The sequence below is a fragment of the Lissotriton helveticus genome, chromosome 1_1 (genome assembly GCF_964261635.1).
Source record: "Lissotriton helveticus chromosome 1_1, aLisHel1.1, whole genome shotgun sequence".
Lineage (NCBI taxonomy): Eukaryota > Metazoa > Chordata > Amphibia > Caudata > Salamandridae > Lissotriton > Lissotriton helveticus.
Genome location: NC_136057.1, coordinates 388,122,217 through 388,149,315, shown reverse-complemented (window position 1 = coordinate 388,149,315; position 27,099 = coordinate 388,122,217). Strand labels below are relative to the sequence as shown.

Here is a 27,099-nt window from a genome sequence, read left to right as displayed (position 1 = left end):
CGTCTTGTCTGGAATCATTGACCATGTTGCAGAGGAAGGTGTCTAGGTTTTTGATGTCTGCAAGGTTTTCTTCAGTGTTTTATTTGGAATGCATCGAATTTGATCGGTGTTTTAGCTCCGACTGTTTGTCCGATGCAGAGGTCTTGTGTTTTGTCGGCATCTATGTTTCAGCACGAATGGCTGTCTTTTGTCTGTTTCTCTTTCTTTTAGCCTTTTTGCCTGATAAGAATCGAGAATGTTCTTGCCCCTTCTCGGCTCAGAGGCTCACTCTGTGTCGACCAGAGCCAACGCGCTGTGGTGCGTTGTGGCATGGGGTGGAGGGAGGGGACAAACTGGTGTCCAATGTTCTCACTTTGGGGTAGTCTTCGTTTTTGCCCCATCCCTGAAAACGGCAGTCTGCTGGGCATCGTCACTGACCTGCTCGTCCAACTCTGCTTCATCGTGTCTTCATCTGAGGCAATGTAGTGAGAGCTGACAATGACATACCCCTGCTGGACCAGAGCCTCAGCGTCTCTCTCACCCTCACTGTGGGATTAATTGCAGGAGAATTCTGCCTCGACTGCCATCTCCATCGTGTGGGCAAGGCGCAGATCCAGTCTTCTTTGTATGGTCTTTTTGTTCAAGAGGTTGAAAGCTGCGCAGTCCTTCTCCTTACGCTCCGGCGACAGGCACAGGTTACATACCTTGTGGGTATCGGAATATGCATATTTCACCTCGCATAGAGGGCACCTCAAGAACAGACCTTCCTTCCTTGCCTCCATTACCCACAGAGAAACATTTTCAATGGGTGTGGCGGTCGACTCTTTTACTTTGTTTAATACACACTATGCTAGAGCCGTGTCTCTGTATTTGTCCTCCATCTTCGACCGCAGAATTCTTTTAGCCCGTAAGGCGTAGGGGCATAGAAACGCTAGAGCTCCAACTTAATCCATCCGAGCTCCATGGTGGAAAAAAACAACCTAACAAAGAAGCTGGTGAACTTGAACAAAACCTCAAGGAGGAGAGGATATGACACCAACCATAAAGACTTTCCTCAAGAACAACAACTTTAGAGTCCATGCCCAACACTAGATGGCAGGAGTGTGCACTGCATGTGTATCTGCAACCAAAACATGCTAAGAATTTCTATTGACGTGCGGTTGTTGAGGTCTGATGGCATGTGGGCCAGACTAGAGACTAGGCCAGACTACTGTCCTGTGTGGGACACCAGGAGGCAGTTAACCAAAGGAAAGGTCATACCTGCTCGCCCTCCTTTTATAAAGGAATCATTTCGAGAATTCTCACAGTCACAACTGTACACATAGAGTTTAACGGCACTGGCACCTATTGAGCCACCACATGACTGTTTGTGTGCAAGCGCTGAGAAAGTAAATGAGCTTGGAGCGACTACGAATAATTAATGGCAGAGACACTGTAACGTGCGCTGATGAATGGCACTTCCTGGTTGTGTTAGGCCTGCATCTTTTCCGAAATCTGTTCTTGTTCTGTGGGGAGTAAAATGGGATGGCAGCAAGTCTGCCCCCTCATGTTAGCCTTTCTCACTTGCTGCGCGAGTTGGTGGCTGTCTGGTGTAAAGCTGGTTGTGCACTACTGTGTGCATCACTAGCTCCGAATGAGCTCTCGGGACAACCAGGCGATAGGCATACACATAGCTATCAATAGTGTAGCAGGTGCATTGGTACCAGGAACCGGAGGAGCACTTTTCAAACCAATAATCGCTTATTCACTACTAAATTAGGTGGTGGTAGTAGTGTGTGTGTGTGAGTTTGTTGGGGGTGAGAAGGTGTATTTTCTTGCATCTTAAATTGGAGGGCAAGATACTTTTGATGTACTACTGGGTGTCGCCACATGAACAGATGACCGAAGAGCTGCAGGTGCCTTCGGGGTGTAGGGCCTGTTGGCTGATGGTGGGCAGGCTATCTGTTGGCATCCAGGCTCTGGCATTGCACCTCCCTGACAATAGAGGGTGCAGCTTCTGTACCCTAATCCCTTCCTACTTTAGGTTAGTTTTTCCTTTTTCTACATAGTGCATACTCTTGTTAAGCATTCATCAATACTTTTTTCTGCAATACCCTCTCCTCCTGTCCTGAGTTTTGGCCCACATTTCATTTTGCGATAGACCGGATAGGGCTCATCATGGCTCTACCTTTTCAGATCCACAGCATTAGAAATACAGTCTTTGGAACCACCATACCCTGGCCAAATTTCCATTTGACTTTATGCAAGCTAACTATATCAACTGTTTGTCTAAGGTGCCACAATAGAGTTAGCACATCAGTACATCTAAGTGAATAACAAACTTTTACTTCAGACACAGGAACAGTCCTCACAGTACATCGATGTTCAAATATAGTACTCGTTTAAATTATCATATACTCTTGAAGTCTGTGTAAAAAAAAAAAAAAAACATAAAACCTACTGAATCGAAGTTTTCTATTCCTGCCTCACAAAGTAAAGAAAAATGTAATTCAGAAAGTACAATCGACCCGACTCTCAAACAATTGGAAACCATGCGTGATCCTGCTTAGAGCTCATAGACAAATCCTGCTCAAGTGCAAGTTGAAATAGCAAGAGTACGAGACTTCAGAGCACTAACCCTTAAGACACAGAAATCACGAGAGGATAAATGGTTTACCAGAACCTAAGCTACAGAGCTGCTAATGGAAGTACTGGATTTAGAGGCTCAGAATCAGAGATCGCTTGTGTTGAAATTTGCTATTGGGTTTTACAATAAAATACATGGTAAAACAAAATAGGTAAATGCAATGAATTGTTAATAAATGCTTAAGAAATATTATAAGAATAAAAGGTAACATGAAATACATAATATTTGGAATACAGCAATGAATATACGTAGACTACTATGAATTCTGGACGCGAATACATACAATTAAGAGGAGGCATGCATTTTATCAGTCGATACTGAGAAGGCTTTTGATAGCCTAGAGTTGCCATATCTTTTTAGAGTCCTGAGAGTGTTCGGACTAGGGGACAGTTTTGTGGCTTGGACGGCTATTCTATATAAGGATGCCACCGCTAGAGTTAGAATAGGGGGGGTTGATCTCGGAGGCCTGCTTGGTGGGCAGAGGAAAGAGACAAGGCTGCCCGTTATGCCCCCCCCTGTTTGTATTGGCGGAGGGGCATTTGGCCGGGCACGCTAGATCGGGCCACCACTACCAGGGACTGGGGGTGATGGGGCAATCCCAAGATATAGAGCGCTGTATGCGGACGACCTTTTGATGTACCTTGCTAACTCTGGAGACGCTTTAAGAGGGGCCAAAGATCTGCTTAGTAGGTTGGGAAGGGTTGCGGGTCTAAAGGTAAATTGGACCAAGATGTGCCTTTTCCCCTCTATTGCGGAGAGGGTTTTCCCACCGGAAACAGATGGAGTGATGCGGGAAAACAGATGCCTGACTTATCTGGGAGTTAAAATATATCACAATCCCAGTGACTTACTGGAGGGCAATGTAGGGAGAGCGATACGGAGCGCCAAAAGTAATTTCGAGTTCTGGGGATCCCTCCCGCTATTAAAGATGGTCATGCTACCGAGGATCCTCTACTATTATGGGTCGCTACCACTCTGGATCCCACACAGACTGTAACCCAGTTAAATACCATGATCGCAGGGTTCTTGTGGGGCACCGGAAGATGGAGAGTAGCGATTGCCACCATGATGAGGCCCAGCACAAAGGGGGGATTCGCAGTGCCAGATTTTGAAGCCTATTATCATACAGCTCAATTGCAATGGTTCACGAAATGGATGACGGGCCTCCTCCAGGACATGGAGCGCCCTGGCGTCTCAGGCCCAAGTTTGCACCTCCTCTCCCGTATACGGCTGCACCTTCCCTTGAGGGATGGGGCAGCTTCCGTAGATGTACGAGCAATGTGCCGGTGCTGGAATCGGTGCGGTGGACGAACGCAGATAAATTCCCCTATGCGCCAGAGATTTTGTTGCTGGCCTGCGAGACACTGCCCCACAGCGGGAACTGGCATAGGCTGCGAACATGGGAGGAAGAGGGGGGTCACTACTATCGGAGATTTATACAAGGACAATACCTTGCTCCCTTTTAATGATCTATCGGAATAGTACGACCTTCCGAGAGGGGACTTCCTTCTACATGCAGTCCTGATGGCAGCCATCCAACAGCAATGGCGGGGGACTGGTGGAACCACAGACCTCCCTAGGATGTCAGTATATAGTGATGGCTGCTGGAACAATAAAAGCGGTCACCTGCCTCTACCGACCCATTACTCAGGAGACACAACAGCCCCTGGCAGCCTTGCGTCTCAAATGGGAAGCGGACTTGGGAGAGACCATAGACGAGAAGCCCTGGGGGGAGTTAGTAAAAAGGGCCAGGTAAAAGTTCTAGGAACGCGCATTTTCAACTGAGCCACTTCTTTGTCCTTATCAGAGCGTTCCTTACCCCACAAAAGATCACTGAATATTTTGGGGCCAAGTCTACTTCCCCTAGATGCAACCTGGAAGGTACAGGATTTTGACACATGTTTTGGGACTGCCCGCTCCCGAGAGAGTTCTGGAGAGTGGTGACGACCAAGTTGGCGGACAAGACTGAGCATGACATAGCGCTGACACCAGTGTGGTTCTCCCACACTGCCCGGAATAAGGTTACTAGCAAGTTTATAGACCTGGGGTTGGTGTTGGCCAAAAGGGAACTCACAAGCCATTGGAAAGCGAAACGTGCCCTCAACGTACTGAGATGGGAGGGGGAACTTGTAAAATGGGCAGACTGTGAAGGGATCTTTAGACAACAAACTTGGAGTGAAAAGGCATTGGCACGGGTGGCATTAGTGGACATACTGTGACAGCCAAGCAACGACACTGACTGACAGTGAGGGCCCTGGGAGAGTTGTGAGGGCGTGGGTTGCTGGGCGACCCGGACTGACGCTTGGGTGCGCCGACCGTCAAAATGAACTCCTGAACAGCGAGACCCCACTGTGGAACTACAGTACTGAGAATGATCTGCCCGGTGCGATGTTAAACTACCCAGCATTAGCATGCAGGAAATCCGGTGAATGAGCAACATGCCTGGGGGGTGGGGAGGGTGGGGATTTTGAGGCGGGGGTCCTCCTTTTGGTTTGTTAGCGGATACACAAGGAGCGGAATATTGTGTTGAAGACTACCTATTAAGAGCAGTAACGAGCACCACAGACTTGAAGATTTTAGGCCACAACAGGGGCACCATCTTTCATCACGTTGGTATGAGAATAATGCCCCCTTGCGGACTAGTAGCCTGAGAACAATATGTATAATGTGCTAAATTGTAATTGGGCTCAGATTGTAACTGTAATACTATCTTTGCAATGCTGTTGCTTATAATGTCAAATCAAAAAAAATCCATTAAAAAAATATAGTATTTGTGATAAATATGGACGTATTAATAAAATAATTATATCGCATATAATAGATAAAATATAAATAAATCAAATGCAAGTATGAAATAGCGACATTATACAAGATCATCATAATATTAATAGGGAAAAATGCTATCATAGAAAATACTCACCTTGCAAGAGTTTAGGACACATTAGTTTGGAAGAGGATAGAAACAGAATATAAGAAAGAAAAAGAAATAGAAAAGAGGAAGATAGTGAACCTGAAGAGAAATGTGGAAGAGTGGAGCCAGAGTAAGGAGAGGGGAGGAAGAGGAATAGAAGGGAAGGGAAAGAAATGGTAAAGGAATATGGAAAGATGGAAGATAGAAGAAATAAAGCAAGTAATGATGGAAAAGCTTAATGTATAAAGATGTAAAACAGTCAATGAGTCTACGTGACAGGCTGCGTTAGGAGAAACAGGAGTTAGCAGTATCATCAACTTCAGTTTTAAGAAAAGGAGACCAGGTCTGGAAAAAGATATCAGCTTTATCATGGAGGTTATAGATTGTGCGTTGATGTAAAGCCGTCTGCATCATTGTCACTAGCCATTCTTCCTGTGAGGGCAGGGATGATGACGTCCAATGGCGCAGAACACAAATATTAGCTGAAACTAATGCAGTCTGGAAAATACGAATTTGTGGTTTGGAGAGCTTTGGAAAATGACGTAAATAATGCAAAAGAATGCTGGCAGATGTGAACGGAAGACATAATGGCATTGTGGAATGCAAGGTTTTAACCACAAATGTCCAGAAAATGCTATATCTTTGGGCATTCACAAATACGAGTTGTGTCACAGCCAGAGGAGGAACACCTCCAACAATCGGTATTCGACAGAAACCAGCTTTATGCAGTTTGACCGGTGACCAGTGCCAGTCATGGAGAATTTTAAATATACAAAATGTAAGCCTTGCTTCAAGGACACCTTTATGTAAACTCTCGAATATCTGTTCCCATTCAATAGCTGTATAAGATTTACATAAACGGGATTGCCATTTATTTTGAAGAATATGGGAGAGGGTTTGTGAAAAAAGGTGAAGTGTAAAGGTTTTATACAGGCTAGAAGTCACTCCTTTATGTTTCCCACATATATTTAAGTAGGATAATACTGGAGATACTTGGAGCAACCAAGGGGGATCCCAAATATTTCTTCAAACATTGTTGGAGTTGAAGGTATTTAAAAGAATGCTGTATAGGAAGATTAAATTCATTCCTTAACTGTGAGAAGGATTAGAAGTCACCACTATGAAGAAGTTGATCTGGGGAGTGGATGCCAGCTGCTTGCCACAAAGGCCATGATAAAGTGTGATCATTAATACGCATATCTGAATTATTCCACAAGGGAGCTTTGACATGAATACGTGAGTTTGAATCTAATAAACAATGTCCTCTTTGCCAGGATTGATGCATAAAGGATAAAATCGGGTTTTTGGGATCAGAACGACTAGTGCAGCTGCCATACGAAAGAGAGAGACCGGAGTCCATGGATAAAAGTTGGGGCTCAATAGAAACCCATTGCGGAATATCTTTGATTCCTAGCAAGAAGTAAGAATTGAGAGATGTGCAAGGCGAGGGAATAGGGATGGGAGACCCATTCCTCCATATAGTTGGTGGGCTTTTAATTTTGCCATTGCAAGGCGAGGCCTAGTTGAACTCCATATAAAGGTCTTATTCTTGGAATCTATTGATCGAAGCGTAGGTAAAAGGAATCTGAAGGGGAAGCATGCCTAAAATATAGATAAAACGCGGAAGAGTGACCATTTTCAGAGCTTGAACTCTGCCCTAAAGAGATAACCCTAAAGATTTCCATTTGTCAAACTCACGCTGCATTTGAGAAAATAGAGGAGCTAAATTGTCTGTAACCATGTTTTCCAAATCCTTAACTAAAATTCCTAGGTACTTAAGGTGTGAAGACTGCCAATGAAAAGGAAAGCCAGATATAGCCGCCTTTGTGGTTCCATCAGAAATGGGTAGAGCCTCACTCTTATCCCAATTAATTTTATAGCCTGAGAAGGAAGAGAAGTCATTAATGATTTGAAGGAGGGACGGAAGAGATCGAGGAAGATTTGTAAGAGCAAGTAGAATATCTGCATCCAAGTAGATTTTAGAATGTTCAATTGGGAGGGGAACACTGATTGGCGGGTTGTGGCAGCTAGTGGCTCCATTGCTAAAAGAAAAAGAAGAGGGGATAGAGGACAACCCTGGCGCGTTCCTCTCAGAATTGGGAATGCATTAGATAGAAAACCCCTACAGTTCACCGGAGCAAAGGGATTATCATATAATAGACGTACTTTAGTTATGAATTGACCACCTAATCCAAATTGATCGCATTGAATGGGAATACCTTTTTACAATAATGCAACAAACGCTTTTTCTGCATCAAGTGAAAGGGCTAATGCATCCTCTGAACGGTGTTTAGCAGACCAATATGTATGGGCTAACGTACGGAGATGATTCCGAGAGGAACGCCCAGGGACAATGCCCACTTGAGTATTGTGTATGAGAGAAGGTAAGACTTTGCGAAGGCGGGACGCTAGGATGCTGGCTAGTATTTTGATATCACAATTTAATAACGAGATGGGACAATAGCTACTGCAAAGCAGAGGATCTTTACTAGGTTTAGGCAGCATGGTGATAACTGTCCGGTTAGAAACAGGACCCAATGAAGATTTATGATTTGCCTCCTGAAATGCAGCATGCAGTGTATCAATAATATTGTGTCCTGCCCATGTATAGAATTCAGTAGGGAATCCATCCTCCCCAGGAGATTTATGATATGGTAGGGCAGTAATGGCGTTAGAGATTTCATCCTTGGTGATTTCACATTCAAGCAGGGCTCTACCATCATCAGAGAGATGGGGACGATGCACCCTTGCAAGGAAAGAAGACAAACATATCTAGATCTATTTGGTTGCCTGAGGTATAAAGGGATTGATAAAAAGAGGTGAATTGATTGACAATCTCCTTGTGCTGACCGGATAGCTGGGATGGCCATTGCTGCCTCCCTTTGACGCATCTGTGCAGCTAACAACCTCCCAGCCTTCTCCCCCGGATGTATAACGTTACAACGCATGCTTTTACCACGCATGCTGTTACAACGCAGGTATTACAATGCAAACCTTTACAACGCATTACACTTGGGGGTGCTGGATAGTGAATAGTTTAATTTACTATTCGAACTCCAGTCCCCGTGGACACTAGGGAAGGTGTTGGATAGTAAATTAAAACTATTCCCTATCCTAGAGCGCCCCCCCAGTGTAATGCGTTGTAAAGGTTTTCGTGTAATACTTGCGTTGTAACAGCACTGCTTGGTAAAAGTTTCGTTGTAAAGGATGTTTCACTTCTCCCCCTGTTCGTAATGCCGTCCCTTCATTCTCTGTAAAGCATATTCAGCTTTAGAGGTAAAAAGGCGGCTTAGGGACATGCGTGCTTGCTTTAATAATTTACAATTATGCAAGGTTGGAATTTATGCGTACAGGCGAGAATAAGATTGAATGTCTTGTTCAGACTCAGTTTGCCAAGCAGCATCCTGCTTGTTACCGAGCGCTGCGTCACGCATTAACTGGCCCCTAATAGTTGCTTTAGCTGCAGCACATATAGTCCAACAAGAAGTTACAGAACCCTGGTTAATAGAAAGATAATCTTGGATATGAGATTGTAATTGGTGTTTACCCTTGGGTGTCCTGTGTCATTGGATGTTCATACGCCATGGTTTGTGCCCTGGCCGAGAGAGTCCTAGATCTAAAGATAGTAGGACAGGAGAATGATCAGACAAAGCTGCTTCTATAATGCGAGACTCCGTGACCAATTTAATCACTTTGTGATGTCAAAAAGTAATCTAAGCGAGAAAATATGCCATGGGTAGGAGAGATGAATGTGTATTCTGTGTCTATTGGATGACTAAGACTCCAATGATCAACTAATCCGTTATCTGAAAGTATATAATTTAATATAGCTCTATCTGCCGCATTTCTTTTGTCTAACAGACCTGTTTTGTCTAGAATAGGATCTCGTACCAGATTCCAATCCCCACCAATGAGATACTGCGAGGCATCAATCTCTGTTAGTAGGCGGTTCAACTGGAGGAAGAATGATTTTTTAGTACCTGTCAGAGCATAAACTGATTCTAAGCATATGTAAGAATTTGCAATACGTAATTTAGCAAACACATAACGGTCATCAGGAACTGACCATGTTTTGGAGATCGTTTCTGGAAGTGATTTGCGAATTAGGGTTGCAGCTCCACACTTGCGGACAGGGCTAGTATTTGTGGGTTCATCTTTTCGGATGCTGCTGTGAATGACCTTCCCCACCCAATCTCTGCAAAGTATCAGATTTCAGTGCACCTGGGTGTGTTTCTTGTAATAAAGCTATATCTACATGTTTGGATTGGAGATAAGGAAGTATTTTTTTCCTTTTAATGTAGTGGGTGAGGCCATGGACATTCAATGTAATGGTAGATAGGGGGTGAGTGCTCGTCATGCTGAAATGCAGTCAAAAGGAATTAATAGTTCAGGAATCAATATACTTGTCAAAGTGACAAGAGCTATAAATTAATAAGAATAAAATGAGAGGGGGCAGAGAGGGGGGTGAGGAGTTGGGAATGGGGGGGGTGGGGGAGAGAGGGAGGTTTTGAGGTTGAAATGTTAGTATTTGCAGACGAGCAGTGTAGTACCGGACAGAGTGCCTTTAATTATTTTGCTGACCTTTTTGATCTGCATCACAGTAGAGATGGTTGTGACCTGGGATGGGGGGGATAGAGATAGGACACTTTCTATTTTGACGTGGAATGTTAACGGGATGGGGACAAGATAAAGAGGGGGATAGTGCAACAATATTTGAAGCGACATTCTCCGGATGTGGTGTTGCTACAGGAAACACACCTAGTGGGACATAAGACGAAGGCCCTCACTAGATGGGGATACAAACTCCTGGTTCATGCAGACTACACCTCAGGGTCAAGGGGAATGGCGATTCTGGTGAAAAAGTCCATAGCTTTAATTGTTCAGAGAGTGTGGGCGGATACAGCGGGGGGGATTTGCAGGGGTGGAGGCCAAATGGGACGGTAGAGATCTGAATATACTTTTGATTTATCTGCCGCCTGCTATGGGTAAGTTAGCCCTGGCAGACTTAGGGGGAAGCTGACGGGATTACGGGAAGGTACACTGATTATGGGAGGGGACTATAATATGACAATGGACGATACAGTTGACAGCCAGCCACCGAGGACAAGGGCGAAATCTAACACTTTGATGGCTGACTTTGCAGAGGCGTTGGGACTGGTTGATGTGGGTCGGACACTCCAACCCGCAGACATGGTGTTTACTTTTTTCTCTGGCATGCACCAAAGCTGGTCACGTATTGATTACTTCCTCACGCACCCTTCAACGATGGGGAATTTTGTCAACCCCCGGGTTTTACCGAGGGGTATATCTGATCACTCTCAGGTCTGGGTAGAATATGCACACTGGGAAAGACAGGCACGTACTACTATAGTCCTGAACCCGTGGCTTTTACACATACCTGACATTAGAGAGGAAGTCCGCACAGAGAATTACTTTGTTGAGAATGTGGGGTCAGTCTTGTCCGCACAAACAATATGGGAGGCGTACAAGGTAGTTCTGAAGGGGCAGGCCTGGTCCCTGAAGATGGGATATATTGCTAAAAAGCGGGAACTCTTGGTGCAGGCGGAAACTGACCTACAGGACCTGGAAAGGGAACACGCACAGAATCCTCTGCCTGACACTGCCCATAGACTTCGGCTGAAGCAAGACGAATATAGGATAAAAACCAGAGAAAGCATGCTGGATAAGTATCGCCATATCCAGCATAAAATATACGAAATGGGAGACAGAGCAGGCAAGACACTGGCCTGTTGGTTGGAGAGGAGAGAACAGTGGTCGAGATGGGTGCATACATTGAAAACACCAGATGGGGACCTAGTGATGCATCCGAGGGTTATAGCAGAGGAATTTGCCGCTCACCTGGAACGGGTGTATTCCCCCTCCACTCTCTACATGGAGGACTCACGCCAGCTTCTTAGAGATAGTGATGTCCCGACCCTCTCGGAGTTGGATAGAGAGCATTTAGAGGAAGATCTATCTGGTGAGGAAATAGGGAAAGCTATCGGACAGGTTAAATCGGGTAAGGCGATGGGATCCAATGGTATCCCGGTTGAATTCCTGAAGGTTACTGCCTCCCGGACGATACCACATCTGAAGGCTATGTATGAGGAGAGTCTAGAGGTGGGACGACTACCAATGGATCAGAGATTAGCCACTATAGTAGTGATTCATAAAACGGGGAATCTAAGTAATGTTTCTCGATGGTGGCGGACTGTCCAGGTCTGACACTTGTATGGGTTGTATTTATTGCTTTGTATGCACATGCTCTTGGTTTTCAATGAAAACAAAAAAAAAAAAAGAATACAATGAGAGGATAGAGGGCAGAATAGGAAAGGGGGTACTCTGGCTTATCAAGTAGAGAGAGAAAATAGGCTAGATATAGTAAAGTAGAAACAATGTGACAAGTTATGGGGATATAAAACAAGGTTGAAATGGAAAGGAGAGTAGGAATGGGACAGGACTGGGGACTCTGAACTGTTAACTGCAGGTCTGGGCTCACTGGAGCCACGCCACAGGGGTGAGCCCCATCAGAAAGCGAGATGAGGAGGAGGGTTATTAGTGATTACAAGAGGAAAGCCTATGATAGCACATTAATCCATCTGAGAAATACAAAATAAGATATTATTTAGTAAATAATATGATAGTAAAGAAAAAAGAAAGATTAATTTAATGGGTTATTCTGAAGGAATGTTCAATACATGTATAAACAGAGATGAGATAATAGTAAGTCGATATAAGTGAGGAACTATAAATATAACAATGAATAATTAAATATATATAATAGAATATGGCTTAAAGTGGTACAGTATGATGTAGAATATTAAGAGTAACAAATAAAAGACCTACTAGGGTAGAGCATTAGGGGTGCAAAATATAATCATATAATGAGCTATGTATGGTATATTGAAAAAGGTTGAAGCCTGATTGGCCTGTGGTGAAATGGGAGGTGTGAATAGCATTAAATTGGTGGAAGAAGATTCTAAGGTGAACTAAAACCCACTCTTAAATCAACAATATAAATCTTAAATAGAATAATATAAATTAATATAAGACTTTGCAGCCAAGAATAGTAAAATGTAACAGAACATATTGGAAATAGCAGATAATAAAGCTGAGGAAGGAGAACATTGTGAAAACAAAATCGCATAAATATAGAGTATTAGGATCTACTATGGCAAACTAAGTAGAATTTGAACAATGTTTCATGCAAAAATATGCAGGTTGTTCACAATATTGAGGAAGCAAACGTTTGTACAAGATAGAGAAATACAATCTACTACGGTATACTATCAAAACTTGAATATCATTTCATATGAGAATATACAATGTGGTCATAGTACTCGTACGATTGAAAAGGATCAGGAGCCAGATCAAGGCCTTGATGTTATTGTGTTTGTAAGTGATGGTAGGAATTTAAGTGACAGTATTTTCAACTCCAATGTGGATTTAAGAGCGGACATAGATTTATCTCTATGTAAGTCTTGGGTAGAAGCAGAAGTGGATTGAAGAATTGAGTTTTTGTCTTCTTGAGAACGATTAGGTCTTTCCAAGTCTCTGCCACGGTGTCTTGAGCTGCTAAGATTTCGTCTACTGTTGTCCGGTACTGGTTGGAAGAAATGAGAGGTTGATTGGACCTGATCTTGTGTCGGAGACTGTATTTCCATGTCTTGGAATTTCAGACAGTATAGACATTTCTGAAGGTCTTCTGGGTCGTACAAGTCTTTAGAGTCTCCATTCATGGTGATGCGAAAACGTGCAAGCTCAAATAGACCATATTTAATGTCTAGCTGTCGGAGCAGAGGTCGCATGGAAAGAAATGCCTTCGCCGCTCATATGTTTCCTTAGAAAAGTCAGCTACCATGTGAATGAGATGGCCATCATATGAAAAGGAACCTTGTGAACGGGCTGCAGCTAACAATTGTCTTGTTTGTTCATGTCGGAGGAAACAGGCAATAAGCGGCCTTGGGAGTGCGGAGGGATCTTTACGTGGAGGACCAATGAGATGAGCTCATTGAAATAATGTTTTTGATAAACAAATTTGTATTGATTTTACAAAGCAAAATCAGCCAATCATCTAGGTTCCATGACAGTAAAGGAACGCATACAATAATCTGGACAATCCCAGGTACAAGTGCATACAAGTCAAAAGGACCGCATTTGGAATATCCCCTATTAAACTAAACAAAGCCCCCCCCAACCACTTCCCCCAAACCCTACGATACTTTTTGGGGCAGCCACGTGCTGCATACAATGTTTTTTCTTGTGCAGCGCACCAGTCAAGCTCATTGAAATTTTAAGGGTGGATTAAAAGAAGAGTAAACTTTGGAGGAATGTCACAAAGAAAAGCGCTAGTACTTTGGCCTTCAATGCGCTCCGGAAACCCAAAGAAACGGATGTTGTCCCTTCTGCTGCGATCTTCTAAACTTGATTTTGCTATGAAGAAATAGGAGTTCTTGGTCTCTGTTTTGTAATGAGTCAAGACTGTTCTCCATCACCACCATTCGAGAGTCAAGTCCATCAGCTTTAGTATGAAAGCTCGTAATGTCTGCTCTAATTGACTTGGTCTCTGTAGCCAAAGATGTAAGAGTGATATCCATGCCTTCCAGTCGGCGAATGACCCCTGAAATTTCATGCAATATGCATTCCATGGTTCCTGTTATGCGTTCAGCATCAGGAGGTGCAACCTGTGGCGAGCTCATTACAGTGGAAATATTTCCTTTCACAGGTAGAGTGTTCGATTTTTTTTAGGACTTCCGCAAAGAGAGGTTTAGGGAGCTTGTTCCCTTACTTATTGGTAGACATTCAACTTGTACTGTGATCAACACTTGTAGATAATGCAAATAAGACGTTCTGAGTTCAAATAGGAGTATAAAAAGACAGCGTTATGCCCTGTGACAAATTTGGTTGACTCCGTGGTAGTTTGACGCAGTAGAACAAAAGTTACTTACCTGTAAACTGTGGTTCTCCAGTATTGGTGTCTTTCATAGATTCACATGCTTGAATATTCCCCGTCGTCGAAGTGGGAGTCCCACGGTACATAGAATAGCAGTAATATATACATATATACATGAAAATTACCATAATTACATATATACCTACATAAAATGCAGTAGAAAAATATATAGTTTAAAAGTACCATAGAACAGAATAGGCCCATAGAAAGCCTAAGGGAGAACTCACTTTAGTAACATATCAGTGTCATTATGTATTGGTCCACATTCTAGCCAATCAGGCTGTAGCTCCCTCTAGAACCTTCTCCTCAGAAGCCCAAGTCCTCAGATTTTCGTAGCACCAAGTAACCAAAGTGCCTGAGGAGAAGGGAGCCTCTGAGGGGAGGAAGGGAGGGTCACATGTGAATCGATGAAAGACACCAATACTGGAGAACCACAGTTTACACGTAAGTAACTTATGTTCTTCTCCAGTATTAGGGGTGTCTTTCATAGATTCAATGCTTGAATAAGAGTAGAAAGCAGTAAACCATCATATAAGTCATAAAGGTAATATAAAACTCCAAGCATACAATCTGATATCATTTAAAATGCAATATATCAAAATTTTAAGAGAAAATACCTTTATGACTGGAGGCGGGTAGCAACAGAGGCTCACCTTATTGGAAAAGATTCCGTAGCACCGCTTGTCCCACTGCAGCATCCGCGGCGACTGTAGACAATAGTGCTTCGTAAAAGTATGGCTGCTCGACCAAGTAGCAGCTCTGCAAATGTGTCGTAGAGGTACCCCCGCAAAGAGGGCAGTAGAAGTTGACACAGCTCTAGTTGAATGAGCTCGTACTGGAGCAGGAAGGGGCTTGCCAGCCCGTTGGTGACAAAAAGTAATGCTAGAGGAAATCCACCTAGTAATAGTCTGTTTAGTAACAGATTGTCCTTTGCAGATCGGGCCATAGACCACGAATAGTTGGTCTGATTTCCTGAATGGTGCAGTACGTTGAATGTAAAACTTAAGACAGCGCTTCACATCCAATGAATGCAATGAACGTTCAGCAGGAGTTTGTGGAGCAGTTAAGAAAGTCTTTAGACTGACCGGTTCATTGAGATGAAAATCACTTGGAACCTTCGGGATACATTTTGGATTAGTACAAAGCGTAACTGCCTCATTGGAGAACTGGAGAAAAGGAGGCTGAATCGTGAATGCCTGAATGTCACTAACATGCCTAGATGTAGTCAAGATCTTTCCACGTGAGGAACTTTAAGCTTGCTGAGTGGATGGGCTCGAAAGGAGGCAGGAGGAGTTCAGACAAAACCAGATTTAGGCGCCAAGCAAGTGGAGGGCGACGAATGAGTGGAAACATCCGGAAGAGGCCTTCGAAAAACTGTTGGATGACTCTAGAGGAATACAGTGACGTGGAACCATCATGACGGAAACGGGAAAGTGCTGCCAGAAACACCTCAAGAGTGCAGTGAGAAAGCCCTGACTTTGCAAGGGATAGGAAAAAAGGCAGGATCTGTTCCGGTTTGGCGGTCATTGGATCCAAGGCCTTGGTGTGGCACCAAACACAGAAACGCTTCCACTTCAGCTGATAGGTTTTAATGGTGGATGGAGCGTGAGCGTGCGCCAACACTTCCCCGCAATCTGCGTCGATGGTTAAACGCGAAAATTCATTGTGTTGAGGTTCCAGGCATGGAGCTGGAGATATGCCGGATCTGGGTGGCAAATCTGCCCTTGCTTCATCGTGAGTAGGTGAGGCAGAGGATGAAGCGATATTGGCTCCTTCTGGGAAAACAACAGAAGGTCCGAGAACCATGGGCGCCGCGGCCACTTGGGTGCGATCAAGATGACATGACAGGGTTGAAGCCTCATCCTGTGCAACAGGCACGGAATCAGAGGAATCGGAGGGAAAGCGTAGATGAATTTGTTCGACCAGTTGATCGAAAATGCATTTCCGCTCGACTCTCTAGGGGGATGACGACTTGCAAAGCGTTGGCCTTTCCTGTTTGCGGCAGTCGCAAAGAGATCCATCCGCGGCTGGCCCCACTGGCGGAAAATGAACTCGAGAGTTGGTTGGTTGAGTTCCCACTCGTGATTGTCCGAGAGAGATCTGCTGAGTGAGTCCGCCAGAACATTGGAAACACCCGGCACATGGATGGCTGTAAGATGAACTTGATGATGAATCGCCCAGTCCCATATCTCCTGTGCTCGTCGGGAAAGCAGAAGGAACCTCGTGCCGCCCTGCTTGTTGAGGTAGTGCATGCTAGTGGTGTTGTCTGTTCTCACCAACAGAGATTGGCCTTGCACTAACCTCTGGAATGATTTCAGGGCAAGGAAGATCGCAAGAAGCTCCAGGCGGTTTATTTGCCAGGTGCGCTGGATTGCGGTCCACTTTCCTTTTACCAACATTCCTTCGAGGTGCGCTCCCCAACCCTATAGGGACGCATCGGTTGTGAGCGTCAGAGTCGGAGTCGCGTCTTGAAAAGACCGACCGATGGAAATGTTCGGAGGCTGAGACCACCATTTCAGTGCCACCTGAATGCGGGGCGTGAGAAGGATCCGGTCGTTGAACGATCCTGAAATCTGTTTCCACTGCTGGTCTAGTTCCTCTTGAACGACCCTCATATGTAGCCTGCAGTTGGGGATCAACTGAATGCACGAGGAAGCCATGCCGAGGAAAGATTTCAACATCAGGACTGAAACGTACAGCTTTGACTGCAGGAATCTTACAATCTTGATTATGCGGTCCTGTCTTTCCTGGGAGACAAAAACTTTTGCCAGCCGAGAATCTAGCGAGGCTCCTAGAAAATCTCGTCGCTGAGACGGGTGAAAGTGTGACTTCTGGCAATTGATGGAAAGGCCCAAGTTTTGAAACAGAGAGAGACAAACCTGAATGTGCTGATTTGCCAGCTGGAAGGTTGGGGCCTTTAGAAGACAGTCGTCCAGGTATGGATAAAACTGAATGCCTTGCAGGCGCAGAAAAGCAGCTACAGGGGCCATGATTTTGGTAAAGACCCTCGGTGCTGAGCGGAGGCCAAACGGCAGAACTCTGAATTGAAAGTGCAGGTGTCCGACTGTAAAATGGAGGTACTTTCTGTGCCTGGGGTGAATCGGCACGTGAAAGTACGAGTCCTGGAGGTCGATCGTGGAGAAGAACTCTCCGGGATTGAGATAATTCAAAATTTGGAGCAAGGTCAACATCTGAAAAGTTTTCGACGTGATGAATTTGTTCAGAGCCCGTAAGTCCAAAATGGGGCGCCACTCACCCGACTTCTTCTTGACTAAAAAGAAGCGGGAGTAAAAACCCTTGCCTCTCTGGATTTGCGGTACCACCTCGATAGCACCTTTTCTGATCATTAATTTGACTTGAGCCAATAGTTCCTCGAAATGGGGAGGGAGGGACCAGAAGGAGGGCGATTGGGAGGAAATTTTGTAAATTCCAGGGTATGTCCTTTGGAAATCACATCTAGGACCCATTGATCGGAGGTGATGTTTGACCAATTCAAGATGTAGTTGGAGATTCGTCCTCTAATTTTTACAGTCGGTGGAAGGGTGACACTGGGACTGTCACTGTTTCTTTGCATTTGAACCACCTCTGTATGTGGTTTTCCTCTGGTATGGTCTGGAGGAGGTTTGTCGATTTTGGGACTGGTAGGTATTCCTTTGATGGTTTTCAGTGTAAGAGCGATATTGGTTAGATCCACGAAAAGTGGAAGAATAGCCGCCTCTACCACGTGCGCCTCGAAATGGCAGTTTTCTATACTGGAGGGTTGCCAAAGCCTTGGCTGTATCCGTATCCTTTTTAATTGATTCGAGGACATCATCGACATGTTTGCCGAAGAGCGAATCACCGTCATATGGTAGATCGAATACTCTAGCCTGAACCTCCGGGCGAAAAGCTGTAGATTTTAACCAGCCTTGACGCCTCAAAACTGCAGCTCCAGCCAATTGCCTGAATCCCGTAGAGGATATATCAAGGGTGCAGTCAATGATCTCTGAAGAGATCTTTTCCCCCTCCTGAATGATGGCTTGTGCTTCTGCACGGATGGCATCTGGAAATTGTGGAATGAATGCTGCAATTTCGGACCACATTTGGCGGTCATACCGTCCAAGAATAGCCAAGGAATTAGCCGCCCTTACAGTCGTGGCTGCCATGGTGGTAAACCTTTTCCCTATGGAGTCCAGCTTGCGGCCTTCCTGATCAGGGGGATATTCGAGAGGTGTGGCAGGATTGCGGGACCTTTTTTGAGCTGCCTGAGTAATGACGGAATCCACCTTAGGCTGTGACCCTAGGCATGCCGGAAAAGTCGGTGGCGCTTTATACTTTTTATTCAGCCTTGGAAAGACAGCAGGGATCGAATTTGGTCGCTCCATCAATTTGAGGCCTTCCTCCCAGATACGGTCGATGATCGGAATAGTGTAGTCTTGCCGTTGAGGTAAGTCCTTGAAATCGTATAGAAAACAATCAGTCTGTTGGACTTCTAAAGTGAGGTGAAACCTCTTTGCAGCGCGGACCATTAAGTTATGGAAACTGCTAATATCCACAGGAGGCAAAGCTAAAGGCGATGTTGGTGGGGTCGAAGGTGTTTGAGCCCTGTAGTCGTTCCACTCTTGAAGGCCGTTATCATCATCATTCTGATCTGTGTTGTGAGGGTCTTGATCCTCATTATCCGTATCCTGCTGGGTACGCACTGGTGACCTGGGTTGAACTGGTGCAGGAATTTGAGGCTGTGGAGGAGGTTGCGGCACTGGAGAAACAGGCCTAGACGGTGGGAATCTGCGATTATAATCGTCCAACATGTGCTGCAGATTCATTACCAAAGACAGTGGTATCTGTGTCGTTTGTTCTGCCATAGGTGCCTCTGAAGTGTCCACCGGAAATAGATCTGTCCCATCTTTGACGTTCTCTTCCTCCTCTTCATCATAATCTTGGCACTTGATGTTTAGCTCGGATGGGCTAGACGCTTGGCCAAAGACATTGTCCACCTCTGAACCATCATTGGAGTCCTCCTCCTCAGACTGAAACAGTTGTTCAGGAAGAGTAGAACCACTCTTGACAGGACTCAACTGTGTAAGAGGCACCTTTCTATATGTGGAAGCAGTGACCACTGTGAAGGTGGTAGCTGTGGCTAAAGGATGGTGCAACGTCGACGAGCCCGTCGACGTAGTGGTGGAAGATCCAAAATCCAGCTGGGAATCCGTAACTGTAGACGGAGTCGATTTTACCTTCGTCAACGAAGATTTTTTCGCCGTCGGCGGGGGTAGAGCCTTGCTTGTCGACGAAGATGGTCCCGTCGACGAAGATTTGGTCGTCGACGGTGCGACAACTGTCGACGAAGTCGTCGCCGGTGCAGTAGTCGTCGACGATGAGGGTCCCATCGACGGACGGCGGCCCGTCGACGATGCTGTGATCTTGGTCAACGGCGAGGAGTGAGTCGTCGGATGACGTGTCGACGGTGGCTTCTTCGTCGACGGTGTGGATTTGGCAGTTGTTGACGAGATCTTTAAGATAGAGGTAATGGGTCTCACCTCATGGGTCGTCGTCGACGAGGTGGACGTCTCGACGTAGTTCTCGAAGACATTGAACATGTCGTCATCGACGTGGAGACAGCATCCACGGATTTAGTCGTCGACGAGCCAGTGCCCGTTTTAGAGGATGATGGCATGGCTTTGGACAGTGACGCCAGAGAGCCAGGTCCCGTAGATGTTATAGGAGGCAAATCCTGTGGGGAGACATCCATAAAGACTTCCACGAGTCTACTTTTCTTGAGAAAAGGAGAAGGCATCTCCGTCTCCGACCCACGCTTCTGAGAGGTCTTAGACTGGAAAGAAGAGACACTCTCAACCTCCGAGAGCACCGTATCAGTTGTCTTCAACTTCTGTAGCCACAAAAGGAGACGGGCCTCTCTGTCCCTTAAAGTTTTAGGTGGAAAGGTACGGCAGTACTTACAGTTCTTCACTTCATGGTCCGGGTAGAGACAGTAAATACATTTACTGTGAGGATCTTAATGAAAGAGACGCAGTTTTCCACAAGATGGACAAGGCTTGAACAAAGATTTCCTTGAGGAAGACATCTGAGAAGAAAAACAGCTATGTTTGAAGAAAAAAACTGAGCAGAGCTCAGGGAGACTCCCTTCACACGACGTGCGGTAGAAAATCTGAGGAATTGGGCTTCTGAGGAGAAGGTTCTAGAGGGAGCTACAGCCTGATTGGCTAGAATGTGGACCAATACATAATGACACTGATATGTTACTAAAGTGAGTTCTCCCTTAGGCTTTCTATGGGCCTATTCTGTTCTATGGTACTTTTAAACTATATATTTGTCTACTGCATTTTATGTATGTATATATGTAATTATGGTAATTTTTATGTATATATGTATATATTACTGCTATTCTATGTACCGTGGGACTCCCACTTCGACGACGGGGAATATTCAAGCATGTGAATCTATGAAAGACACCCCTAATACTGGAGAATAATAAATATACAGGTCAAGAGGTATAATTGCAGAAATTTGGTGCTAGTTAGTTTAAAATTACAAAGAGGATTCAGAGGTCGCTTATGTATTCCTGGAATCATTTAAGGAGAGCAAGATCATGCAAAGTTATGTTGGGAATTTTTTGAACCCTAGATCCCATGCTCATTGACAGAGATCTTTGAAAGAATTTTGAAAAAGAGGATGAGTAGTGTCTACCCCAGATTCGAAAGGCAAAGCATCCAAGAGTGTTTGTCTTCAGACCTCTACAACGTCACTACGGTTTGTCCACATGTGGAAATATAAACAGTTATAATGGAAAGGCATAAAAATATTTTGTAAGATTATTCGAACAAACCAGTAAGAATTTGCAAAGGCTTTCTAGCAATGGGACAACACCCACCCGGGGTAAATTCCGGCATTCCCAATATCTAGTCTTTTGAGATACGGGATGAAGCATGAGAGTAAAAAAAATACCCTTCAAGAACAGTGTGACCCTGAACCGTTACTGGAAAACTTGCTTGAATCCAAGACTGAAACATTAATACATCAAACTCTCCAAGAAGTATATATGCAGTTTTATGTCCATTAGTCAAGGTATATTGTTCTAGGTTTATTTGCTGTGCTTATACCTTGCTTTTTTGTCTTATGATTAGACCTAATCCCACATGGATTTCTATTTTTGGCTTATGGCTTAATAAATCAGCGTGGTCTATGCTGTTCAGTTTAGGCCTGCCAGAGGATATTTAAGCAACATTTCTGAAATTGGATGGATTATGTTTTCCAACTAACCCACCAAGTGTCATCAGAACTGTTTTGGTTGTTTAAGTGCATAACATTCAAGACTCATTTAATAAGGGTGAGAGAATCTGAGTGTGCACAAACAGCCCCTGAACTGTTAGCCAGGGTGTGAAGACTCCCTCTTGTGATCTGCACATTCTTACCGAGAGGGTTGCGGGGAAAGGAGGTTTGGATAGTAAGTGAAGAGGGTTTTCTTACTTTTTCTTCCTTTTCAACTTTTTTGTATGGCATTACACAGAGCCAATATGGTTGTATTCATAGCATTTGTTAAGAGTTTTCCTCAACTAAATTACTCTTTTACAAAAGTTTTGGTCAATTTGGTTTGGATGCTACCACTTGCACAGGGTGCACATGTTCCGGTAATTCTATTTAGATGTTGGGTTGCTTGATAATATCAAGGGTTGTCTTTTTTTATTTTACACTATCTATTTCATCACATTTAAACAAGCAGTATGATTAAAGCACTATCTATTAACACAAAAACGGAACCATACCATATAAAAAGTAGTAACATTTTAGACTAATGTAACAAACTAAAGGGAATAAACTTTTTTTCACAATAAGAAATTTCACTAAGAATTAATTGAGCTAGGGGATGACCGGTCCTCCATCCGAAGGCAATGTTAGACTAGAGTGCAGAAACTCACAGATAGAACGGGGTCAGGAAATTAAAGCAAGAAGACTACTAAACAAATGGACAGAGGCAATTTGAGGGTCTGCATTTCAAATCAAGAGTTTTACATGGGTAAATGGTCCAAAGAATCCTAGCATTTGCATGCAGAGAAAGGGCTTAAGGAGGCTACATTCATTGACCTCATCCAATAAATCAATAAATTCAAGAGCTGGCATAACAGTGTTAGATGTTAGATTAACATAATACATTTACCTAACGTAAGGTAATAAAACAGTACCTTTTCCTAAGTCAAAGGAGAACTTGTCTGCACGATCGCGACTGGAGTCAAATTTGGACCGGTCCAGCAACCAGCCTGTGTAATGGACACTCACTTTATCTCCAATCATAGGGGTCTCATCACCAGAGCCTTCTTTTTTGATTAGCTGAAAAATAAATTGAGCAGTTATAAAGCATGCCATCCAAAAATGCACCTCTAAAGAAAACAGACAGTCTTTATAAGAAACTTTCATAGCACTTGCGTTAAAAAAAGGGCCATCTGTATCAATTACACTTATTAGATTTATCGGACACTGTACTAACACATCTAATAAAAGGAAGAAATTAGAAACTTTCATAGCACTTGCGTTAAAAAAAGGGCCATCTGTATCAATTACACTTATTAGATTTATCGGACACTGTACTAACACATCTAATAAAAGGAAGAAATTAGCAGCTGCATTTGATTAGTGCAATACACAAATAAGGCATTACAAGGTTAGAGTACTGGTAGGACCCAAGTGTCATTACACATAAGGAAACTTGTTAACGCTCAAGTAGTTTCTCTTAGACATTAATATTAAGATGAATTTACATTGGCCCCATACTTTGGCATGCCTTTGTGGACAACCTCTGGTTCTGTAAATGGGAACTTTCATTGTGCATTTATCCATGCTGCGGATCCACTGGCTCACAATCACGGCCTCTTTACGCTCACTACTTCCTGGAGATATCCCTCTTTACAATTAGCTTTTAAAGGTCAATAATTGTTTTCAAACCCTTAACATCTAGAACTTTAAGAAAAAATAGTAATGAAATCACAGGGCAACATTCACTGTCACCCTACCCCACTGGGTGAGGTTTGTGCTACCAAACGTTTGACTGTCATGATACTCGCACAATATGTGGCTAGGCTTTCTTGCGGTTTAGTTGGCTGACAGACCAATTTGCTTTAAGTTGGAGCGAGAGGATCAGTCTCCGAGAAACAAGGGCTAAGTGAACGCCATGACTGCAGATAGTGAAAGAGCCAATTCTTATGTAGATGAAATTCATTCTGCAGTGCTGTGAAAAATGTTCAGTGAAAAAAGCTTAAAAGACGGATATCTGGCAAGAAACGGGGCAATCAGGAAAAATGTTGGAAAACTATGCTAGAAACAACTCAGACAAATTATATTAAAAACATTTATGGAACTTGTAAACGTGGGCTACCAAAGAGCAGTGGAAAGCTGAAATGTCAGGTGGGAGAGAAAGCATGGGTTATGTACCTGGAGCAAATGTACAACAAAGGAGCGACAACTAGCCCTCGTTGGACTTGCAAAGTACTACTGGAGAAAGGAGGCAGCTGCTTGAGGCCCATTTCATCCAAAGAAGGATCCACATGTGGAGGTAGGCTGTGCCGGCCTGCTTCACGCCGGAGGATCCACAATTCAACTGTCTATTGGTAATGTTCCTTGCACTGGTGGGTAGGAAAATTCCAAAACAAGACAAGGCGCCTTGACCACAACCAATCTTGCACAAAAGTGGGAGACCTAAACCACATCTGCTCCTGGTCATCTCAATGGGTTCAACTACGTGGAGAGGTCGAACCCTGTTATCTTGGTACTTCAGGCTCCAACGCATCTTGCACTTTGCGCTATTTGCACTTCACTTAGAACTAGAGGCTTGCTGTCCCGGACATCGTTCCACCTTTTAATCATAGACAGTAGCCTTGTTGGCTAGCATTGCTACTTCAAAACAATCATAGAACATTGAAAGTAAACTTGAGGGAGGGGCTGGTAGATACAAGTGCAAGATGCCTCACATGGGCATCTTGCACTTTAGTGGGTGGCAGGCTGAAATATTACACTTAGGATCGATCGACTTTATTTTGGTGAGTGAATCATGCTGGGAAGGATTCCTGAGATTTAGCACGATAAATACGTGAAGCACTTTTTGCACATAGCACACTTTGCCCTCTGTGAAGAGTACGGCGGCTGTTATATAAAAATACTGCTCATTTGAATTACATTGAGAATTATCAAATGCTTATGATCATCTATTTTTAACTGGTTCATGTCTGTAAGGTGCTACTATCAGTTACGTATGCATAGCACTATATTTATGGTTTTAGTGGCTTTTTACTGTATTGCAATGGTTTTCAGTAACTATGCAAATAAAATAAACTTGAACTTGTCTGGCTACACTAAACAAACAATGAAATGAAATAATTATTCTCAGGAGAAACTATTTAGAAGACTTTTTCATCGTTAAAGCTTACTAAAGAAGCCAGTCCGGGTAACCTGCCGGCAGTAATAATAACAATGAAGATCGATTGGTGGTTTAGCCTGCTTCATTTATTATTCCAAGAAATTACTTCAACAGGAATTTTCCAGATAGATAGAAGGGGAAAGTGATTAAACTCCTGTACACAAAAGATGATGATGCCGCCACAGGAAGTTACAGGCAAATAAACTTGTTCAAAATCTTTCTGGGGTTTTTCAAAGAATGGACTGAAATGAACTAGGTAATCCCCATAGAGCAAGGGTGATTGAAAGGGGGACAATCAACAGCAGACTGCTGTTAAAGTTTATGGGCTATAGCTAAAATAAATCTCTAGATTCTACAGCAACACGGAGTGTTATTGTTTTGTGGACTTCCGCTCTGCCTTGAATTCAGTTTATCAGGCCTAGTTATGGGAAGCCCTAAAAAACTATAACATTCCGTATGTTTTACTCAGGACCCTGCTGGAGTGCAGATAGACAACTAGGCACAGGTGGAATTAGAGGTCGATGGGTCTCTCTCACTGAGAACAAATATTAGGAATGACCCCAGACATGGTTGGGTTCTGGCGCCAATATGGTTCTTCATTTTCTGGCAGATCTAACAAAAATTTTAGGCCTAACTAAAAGTTTTAGCACTGGAGGGGGGTGGTTTGGCAAGCCAACATGGTGGACGTGGCCATATATCCGTAATTTATCCTGGTCCGACGACGACGAATTGCTCGCCAAGGGCGTTTCAATAGTCCTGTGGCTTGAGCGGTGTTGAACTGGGCAGTCCTGGGCCGCACCCTAGATCAGCAACGGCATATCTTCGAGCGGACGGAAGCGGGGTCGCGCGGTGGCGAGACCTGGCTGGTTGGGCGGCCGCACTAACAATCAGCAGCCGCCCGCTGAGGAGGAGAGAGCGGCAGTATTGGCATTGGCTCACTGAGCGGGAGCAGTATGAAACGCTCCGGAGACCGATATCTGGGCTGAAGAAACTGGCGGTGAGCTGCCTGCTGCTCAACGGCGTTGCCAGAGGTGGGGCCGGTCCGAGCAGCGGGCACTTAGCAGTTAGGTCGCCTCGCGGAGTATGGCGGCAAAGGCTTGCGGAGGATCTATAGGCCCATTCAAGGCATCAGATTTACCCCCCCCCCCCTTCCAGCTACGCAGAGCACACCCATCGGCGGTCCATCGGGCCGTGGGGGTGCTATCAGGAACTGTGTGACCAGCGCCACTCGGGGCACGCTGGGGGGGGGGGGGGCACGCAATGTGGTGCGGCTGAGAGAGTCGAGGTATTGCGGGTATACGGGGGGGATCTGCTGGTGCTCCGTGGGCGCAGCAGTTTCGGCAGACAGTCGCGCCGCACAGAGTTGCCTGGGGACACTGGTTGGGCCTGCTGCGGCACAGACTCCGTAGTCGCGCGTTGGCCTTAGTCGTGGGGCGGCGCACCACCGGATCCCGATCGGCGGTCAGTCCGGCCGCCGGGGCCCGCGGTAAAGCAGCTATTGTTCCGGTTCTCTCCTCTAATCTCCCTTGGCTCGTGTGACAAGTGACGAAGGTGGCCATGATGCGCGACAAGGGAGGGGGTGGCTCGAAAAAGCAGGGCCCCAAAGACAAATATACTGGAGCGGGGGCGGCGGCCAGCCGGACAAGCGGGGACGGTACCCGACAATGCAGCACTCATGGCAGCCATCACTCAATCTAGAGACATGCTGGATGCGAAAATAGGGACAGTTGCCTCAGATGTTATGCTGTTGAGGCAAGACTTGCGCAACGCAGTATCACGCATCACTGATGCCGAGACTCGTATCTCCGGAGAGGAAGATGATGTTGCCGCACTAAAGATCAAAGTCACGGCCATGGAAAAAGTGCAGAAAGGGCTCACCTTACGAGCGGAGGATGCCGAGGGGCGGGCTCGACGCAATAACCTCAGATTCGTGGGATTTCTGGAGGGCTGCGAGGGGGGGCAATATTGAACACTTCATCACGCAGTGGCTGTAGAGTTGGATTCCCCTGGAGGCCCTAACCTGCTGCTTCGTTGTCGAGCGGACCCACAGGGCACTCAAACAGAAGCCTCCAGTGGGAGCTCACCCGCGGCCAGTGATTGTTAAACTCTTGAACCATCACGATTGGGACACTATATTGAAGCAGGACCGGGTCAAAGAGCCCCTTCTTTACGATAATTTGCGCATCCTCATTTCCCCTGACCACACGCGTCTTGTGCAACAGCAG

General features: G+C 44.9%; 1 protein-coding gene across 1 annotated transcript in view; it reads right to left on the bottom strand.

The window, feature by feature from the left end:
* FKBP4 (FKBP prolyl isomerase 4) overlaps positions 1-27,099 on the bottom strand; it is a 503,272-nt gene that overhangs the window by 390,985 nt on the left and 85,188 nt on the right. The window contains exon 2 of the mRNA XM_078673725.1: positions 22,650-22,794. Coding sequence (XP_078529851.1) covers positions 22,650-22,794 — 145 coding nt within the window. The remainder of the gene's footprint in view (positions 1-22,649; positions 22,795-27,099) is intronic.